This window comes from Salvelinus sp. IW2-2015, unplaced genomic scaffold (assembly GCF_002910315.2).
Source record: "Salvelinus sp. IW2-2015 unplaced genomic scaffold, ASM291031v2 Un_scaffold2660, whole genome shotgun sequence".
NCBI lineage: Eukaryota > Metazoa > Chordata > Actinopteri > Salmoniformes > Salmonidae > Salvelinus > Salvelinus sp. IW2-2015.
In genome coordinates, this window is record NW_019943966.1 from 133,181 (window position 1) to 141,016 (window position 7,836).

At 40.5% G+C, this 7,836-nt stretch overlaps 1 protein-coding gene across 5 annotated transcripts in view; it reads right to left on the reverse strand.

Annotated features, from left to right (window-relative positions):
• Positions 1–3,116, reverse strand: part of LOC112074494 (zinc finger protein 180-like) — a 24,148-nt gene extending 21,032 nt beyond the window's left edge. The window contains exons 1-3 of one of the 5 annotated variants that reach the window (XM_070440560.1): positions 1,425–3,110; positions 417–511; positions 106–283 (exon numbers count right to left, since the gene is read on the reverse strand). In XM_070440560.1, coding sequence (XP_070296661.1) covers positions 106–283; positions 417–419 — 181 coding nt within the window. In that variant the 5' untranslated portion in view covers positions 420–511; positions 1,425–3,110. Of the gene's footprint in view, positions 1–105; positions 284–416; positions 512–1,424 lie in introns of all 5 variants that reach the window. The other 4 variants (XM_070440561.1, XM_070440562.1, XM_070440563.1 and 1 more) reach the window with 4 other exon arrangements.
• Positions 3,117–7,836: the final 4,720 nt, after the last annotated feature.

Below are 7,836 nucleotides of genomic sequence, written 5' to 3' on the forward strand. Positions count from 1 at the left end.
AGATACCAGTCCATCTTCATGTCAACTAACAGAACTCTGCTGGTTGTCCTGGTAACAGATACCAGTGGGCAGATCTATTGTATTTGTTCAAACTACAGCACTTACTTTGATGTGTCAAATCTGATCCTTTCTTCTCTTCTCCTCCTCTCACAGTTCCACTCAGCCCCGTTGTTTTCCTGCAGTCCACCAGCTGCACAGACAACCTCTTCATACCCAGCAGTAAGGTGCTACCGGGAGAGGCATGACACAGGGACTCCAGGAGGGAGGAAGGGCTAGCGTTGTCCTGGTAACCATAAAGAGGGGACAGACACATATCATTATGGATGCTGATGTCACTGTTGTCATAAAGTGTTTTACAGAAAACCAGCCCAGACCCCGATAGAGCAAGCTGTATACTAGACCAAACCAAGCTGTACCATCTGGTGTTCTGATCTGGAGAGACTCTTCTCTTCCTCGTCAGCAGGATGTTGTTGAGGCTCCCCAGAGGATCCAGGATAGTCATGTCTCTCTCCTGTGTGAATGAGAACATCAAACAGAATGTAAACTTATGAACTTCTAATGCAATTACAGAGTGTTACAAGAGGCATGAATATATGTCTAAAAAGGGCCTAAATTAGCCACTTTAATTATGCTTTTTTTTWATTTTTATTGTTTGTGGTCAGTGGTGTATTTTTGACTAATTTGACTTTTACTTAACTATATTCCTAAGGAAAATTATGTACTTTTTACTCCATACATTTTTCCGGACACCCAAAAGTACTCATTACATTTTGAAGGCTTAGCAGGACAGGAAAATGGTCCAATTCATGCACTAATCAAGAGAACATCCCTGGTAAGCATCACTGCCTCTGATCTGACGGACTCACTAAACACACGTTTCAATTGCAGATTGTCTGAGAGTTGGAGTGTGTCCATGGCTATCCGTAAATAAAATAAACACAAACAAGAAAATGGCACCATCTGGTTAGCTTAATATAAGGAATTTGAAATGATTTATTTTAGACTTTTACTGGGTGATTCACTTTTACTTGAGTAATTTTCTATTCAGGTATCTGTACTTTTACTCAAGTAAGACAATTGCGTACTTTTCCCACCACTGTGATGCAAATGTTAAAGGGCCTTTCAACAAAATGGGTGCATTTTGGGTCCCTTTGATATTTTAAGTAGAAATTATGCACTSTATATTATACAAAAGCCTGTTATATTAGAATAAGTGTACTTTAATATAGACCACATGGAAAATTCAGTAAATCAAATGTTGAAGTTCCAAAAATATATGTACCAATGGCAGATTGCCCCTWAAACAATTCCTACAGTACTGAACAACATATTAAAGTGCAGAACTTCAGTATAATGCCCCTTTAAAAAACACATTAGTTCAACAACTGCATAGTTTGTGTCCCTGTTTTTAAGTCAGTACTCACTGGTGGTAATCGGATCTTCAGTCTCATTTTTCACTCCCAAAACGTCTTCCTCTTTTATTGAGATATCCTCCTCTTTTACTCCAAAAGGTTCTTCCTCCTCTTTCAATTTTACGCATCTTCCTCCTTTTTGATTCTGAAAGTTCTACCTCTTTTTCCACTTTGACAACCTCTTTCCCATCTTCCTCTTTCACTGTAATATCATCCTCTTGTTTCATTTGCCTCCTCTTCTCCTTTTCATCTAAGCTTCTTGCCTCCTTTCACAGAGTTTTTCTCCGTCTAGATTGTGAGTTTATGTCCGGAGATTAGCCTAGTGCAGTATCAAAGTAACACATTAGCTAATTTAACAAGCAAATTACGTTCAAATGAACCAGTGGTAAACAGAATTATGTTCAAAACACTAAGAGTAATATACACAAGATTGGTCTAAGGAGCTTCAATGTTTCGGTTTTAGGTTTCCTAGCAAAGCACAACGTGGTTAAATCAGAAGCCTTTTGTCGCTGTTGAAGAAGCCTCCTGTCCCGTCCACTAGATTGTACGTCACGCAAGAAGCATCACCTGAAAAACTCATATCGCCATCTGCTGACTGGAGTGGGTAACGCAAATTTGAAAAATATGATTTACAATGTTCAGTCTGGCAAGCAATGTCATAAGAAGTAATTTTAAAACAACCAGATGTTATGTTCTCTTACAACCAATACTTTCCTCCATGATTGGCCTGCCTATTAGGCAGGATTAGGTGACAGATTGAAGAGGGTGGCATATTCCAAGCTAAATTGACCAAGGCTCATCGCTAACAACAAATAACACTTCATATAATGCTGCCCAAATACAATGAAAACTTCTCTCACCCAGTGGTATATGTGCTATTTAGGTGAGTGTTGGTGTCTCCCATCTCCACAGAGGAACTCGTGAGCTCTGTCAGAGTGACCATCGGGTTCTTGGTCACCTCTCTGACCAAGGCCCTTCTTCCTCTATTGCTCAGTTTGGCTGAAGAGTCTTGGTGGTTCCAATCTTCTTCCATTTAAGAATGATGGAGGTGACTGTGTTCTTTGGGACCTTCAATGCTGCAGAAATGTTTTGGTCCACTTCCCCAGATCTGTGCCGTGACACAATCCTGTCTCGAAAGGAATATATCACATCAAATATAGGCTACTTAAAGTTCAAGTTAGATCACACATTCCGCCGATTGTTGTTGAAAAACGTTTTTTAATAAATGGAACAAAAACGGGGATAAACATACCTGAATTTGTCCAATAGAAACTCTCGTTTGCAACTGTTGGACTAATGATTACACCGTATATCAGCTAGATGTAGGCAAGAGTGTGCAAGGCAGTATTGAATGTGTCAATATATTTTTCGAATTTTTCTCTCGACCAGTGTGCACCTACGTTGTAAACCTTAATTCATAGGCAGGTTGTAGAAACCTCATGATGGGTATAGGGGAAATGTTAGTATCATGTAGTAGCCTAAACCTATCGCTGTTACATTGAACAATGTTCATGGAATATGATTGGCAGTCATCTAATATGTTGTAATAGAATTAAGGCCATGCTCATGAAAAAAGAAATTGTTCTGCCTCATCTTAAACGGCACTGTTAGGATGGTGGACCACTCTTYGTACACATGGGAAACTGTTGAGCTGGAAAAACCCAGCAACTTTGCAGTTCTTGACACAAACCGGTGCACCTGGCACCTACTACCATACCCCGTTCAAAGACCCTTATAAAATGGTGTCTTCCCCATTCACCCTATGAATGGCACACATACACAATCCATGTCTCATTTGTCTCAAGGCTTAAAAATCCATATTTAACCTGTCTTCCCCCTTCATCTACACTGATTGAAGTGGATTTAACTTGTGACATCAATAAGGGATCATAGCTTAAGCCTGGATTCACCTGGTCAGTCTAAGTCATGGAATAAGCAGGTGTTCTTAATGTTTTGTAGACTCAGTGTAAAGCACTACAGATAATCAAGTGCTATTTGAATGTGATGCATTTGCTCTGTTGTTTACAGCGGGGTTGTAATCAATAATCAACAATTCATGATCTTCAGTTTAGAATGCAATTTGATTAATCAGCTGTGTTTGCTAGMGAGGGAGAAAAAGTGTGACATCAATCAGGCCCCGAGGACTGGAGTTGCCCACCCCTGGTTTACAGGATTATTTGTATCTTAAAGAGCGTAGCTTTAAGGGAATAGTACCGTCACATCTAGATAAAAACTAATGTGAAAAATGAACAGAGCAAATATGTATTAAAGCAACTACCTAATCATATAAGTATTTAATATTCCATATTGTAATGAAACAGTAGGAGCAGGTCTCGAACCCTCGACCTTCTAGCCCGAGGTCCGGCGCGCTATCGACTGTGCCGCAAAAGCATGCTCTTGTAAACTGAAGATCATGAATTGTTGATTATTGGAGTCAGGTTGTTTAGCTGGGGCTGGGGCAAAACTGTGACACTAATCAGGCCCTCGAGGACTGGATTTTTCCAACCCCGCTGTAAACAATAGAGCAAATGCATCACATTCAAATAGCACTTGATTATCTGTAGTGCTTTACACTGAGTCAAGTAAATATATCAGCTTATTGTTAAATTATTTGACGTTCTTCAATACAAAAGTGTAGTAACTGTTGTTTCCAACTGCGTTACCCACTCCAGCCAGCAGATGGCGATTTGTATCTTTCAGGTGATGCTTCTTGCGTGACGTATAATGGACTGGACGGGACGTTCTTCAGGAACAACAAGGCGCTACTCAAAAATAACACGGCTACTCTTTCAAACCACCTCGTAGCTTGCTAGCCAACATAAAACTGAAAGATTGACGCTTTAGACCATGTTAATGTACATTAGCTAATCCAGTGTTGTTAACACAGTTTAGTTGACGTGTCAACTGGTTAACTTTAACCTAATTTGCTTGTTCAATTGCAAACTTGTTAAATATTGATACTGAGGTTAGCACTAGGCTAGTCGCTAATGCTAACTAGCTAGCTAACATCCCTGATCATGAGTTCACAAACTACTTATCCCCTGCTAAAGAAGAGGAGGTCTGCTGTATGAGAATGGAAGCTCTGGGCTGAACATGTCGTGGAAGATGAAGAGGATGTTAAAGAGGAAAGAGGAAGAACCTTTTAGAGAGGAAGAGGATGCTATCTCAATAAAGGTGGAGGAAGACGTTTGGGAGTGAAAGAGGGGGAGACAGAAATCAGATTACCCAGTGAGTCTGTCTTAAAACAGGCACACACTATGCCGTTGTTGAACTAATGTGGGTTTTTAAGGGGCATTCTACTGAAGTTCTACACTTGAATATGTTGTTCAGTACTGTAGGAATTGTTAAAGGTCGATCTGCCATTGGTACATATATTTTGGGGACTTTTAAATTAGTTTATTGAATTCTCCAGGTGGTCTACATTAAAGTGCACCTCATCTATATAACAGGCTTTTAAAATTCAATATTGGAGCATCATTTATCAAAGGATGCAAAGGCACCATTTCATGGAACTACCTTCACATTTGCATTTTAGGCCTGTTTAGAGATATTAATACCTCTTGTAAGACCCTATGATTGTAATAGACGTTCGTAAGTTTACCATCTGTTTGATGTTCTCGTTCACACAGGAGCGAGAACATGACTATTGTGGATCCTCTGGGGAGCCTCACACCATCCTGATGAGTCAGAGAAGAGTCTCTCCAGATCAGAACACCAGATGGTACAGCTTGGTCTGGTCTAGCATACAGCTTGCTCTATCTGGGTCTGGGCTGTGTTTCTGTAAAGCACTTCATGACAACAGTGGCATCAGCATCCATAATGATATGTGTCTGTGTCCCCTCTTTATGCTTACCAGGACAACGCTAGCCCTTCCTCCCTCCCGGAGTCCCCGTGTCGTGCCTCTCCCAGTAGCACCTTACTGCTGGGTATGAAGAGGTTGTCTGTGCTTCTGGTGGACTGCAGGAAAACAACGGGGCTGAGTGTAACTGTGAGAGGAGGAGAAGAGAAGAAAGGATCAGATTTGACACATCAAAGTAAGTGCTGTAGTTTAGTTTGAACAAATACAATAGATCTGCCCACTGGTATCTCTTACCAGGACAACCAGCACAGTTCTGTTAGTTGACATGAATATAGACTGGTATCTGTTACCAGGACAACCAGCAGAGTTCTCTTAGTTGACATGAATATAGACTGGTGGATATGGATGTTATGAATATCATAACACTGAAAAAGGTTTCTGCCAATGAAAAGAGAGATACCAATAGACTATAAAACCTTGATGAAAGTTAGCTTTAGAGAGAAAGTTTCAAGATGATCCAATGTAAGGTGCTTGTTTTACAAAAACTTTTCCTTAAAACATTATGGATGTTACATTGCCTGTCCCAGTCAAACTCCTATTTTTACAAGACTCTAGAACAGGCAAGCAAAATTCCTGATAGCAGTGGCGGACTGGCCGTCGGGAGCACTGGGACATTTCCCGGTGGCCTGAGGGTCGTTTTGTTCTGCCATGAATGGTCAACTTGACCAGTGATAATAWAGCAAACAGGAATGAGTTGATGGAGAATCCATGCATCAGGCGCGACTCTCACGCTCTCGTTGCAGTGTCCACGTGACAAAAAGGACATCAGGTCTCTCCAATTTTTTCCAGCGCTGTATTAATGTAGCCTACTGATACTCTAATGATAAGAGTATTTTCTTTGTAAAGGTGGAGAAGGAAGCAGCAGCAGCACTAGAGCTTCAGGTGCTCCTGCAGAACTGGAGGTGGTGTTCAGTAGAGTCAGACTCAGAGCAGGAACCTTCAGGTACAACTTAAGAGCACAAACCTAAACATGGAGGCTATGATTTCAGATTAATATGGCTTTATTTATGAGATTATCAGTAGGAACTGTAAATCGATGACTTGCACAAGTAATACACGTTTAGGTTATTTACAATGTTAATCTCATTCTGCAGAGCAACCAGATGTGCAGAGAGAGAGAGAGAAAGTTCAGTGCCCAGTACAGGGATAATAGAAAGGGACAGCGAAAGCACTGAAAATCCATTTTATTATTTTGCCCAAAACAGCAAATAAGTAATTGAAGTCATCAGAATGTCATTCCGCAGACAATTGCTGTTGAAGTGAGAAAGGCAGGGATGTTCTCAGTACAAATGGACACAACACAGCATTTAACATCCAAAGACCAGTGTGCAGTAGTTCTGCATATGTCACTGATGTTGTCCACCGAGACTATTGCGTTCATTGACTGAGTCATCGACTGGTACTTTTGTGGACCTTGTGAAACAGACCCTTGAGAAGATGGACATACAGTTGAAGTCGGAAGCTTACATACACTTAGGTCCACAACAAACCTAATATCTAACAAATTCCACAACAAAACCTAATACACAAATCTAGTAAAGGAATGAGAATATATAATTATAAAACATATGGATGAGCAGTAACAGAGCGGCTAAGGTGCAATAGATGGTAAAGAATAGATAGTGAAGGATACAGTATACAATATATACAGTTGAAGTCGAAGTTTACATACACTTAGGTTGGAGTCATTAAAACTCATTTTTCAATCACTCCACAAATTTCTTGTAAACAAACTATAGTTTTGGCAAGTCGGTTAGACATCTTCTGTGTGCATGACACAAGTCATTTTTCCAACAATTGTTTACAGTCAGATTATTTCACTTATAATTCACTGTATCACAATTCCAGTGGGTCAGAAGTTTACATACACTAAGTTGACTGTGCCTTTAAACAGTCAGTGTGTCATGGCTTTAGAAGCTTCTGATAGCCTAATTGACATCATTTGAGTCAATTGGAGGTGTACCTGTGGATGTATTTCAAGGCCTACTTTCAAACTCAGTGCCTCTTTGCTTGACATCATGGGAAAATCAAAAGAAATCAGCCAAGACCTCAGAAAAAAAATTGTAGACCTCCACAAGTCTGGTTCATACTTGGGACAATTCAACGCCTGAAGTACCACGTTCATCTGTACAAACAATAGACCAAGTATAAACACATGAGACCACGCAGCTGCCATACCGCTCAGGAAGGAGACGCGTTCTGTCTCCTAGAGATGACGTACTTTGGTGCGAAAAGTGCAAATCAATCCAGAACAGCAACAAAGGACCTTGTAAGGTGCTGGAGGAAACGGGTACAAAAGTATCTATATCCACAGTTAAACAAGTCCTATATCGACATAACCTGAAAGGCTGCTCAGCAAGGAAGAGGCCACTGTTCCAAAACCGCCATAAAAAAGACAGACTACAGTTTGCAACTGCACATGGGGACAAAGATTGTACTTTTAGGAGAAATGTCCTCTGGTCTAATGAAACAAAAATAGTAACTGTTTGGCGATAATGACCTCGTTATGTTTGGAGGAAAAAAGGGGAGGCTTGCAAGCCAAAGAACACCATCCCAATCGTGAAG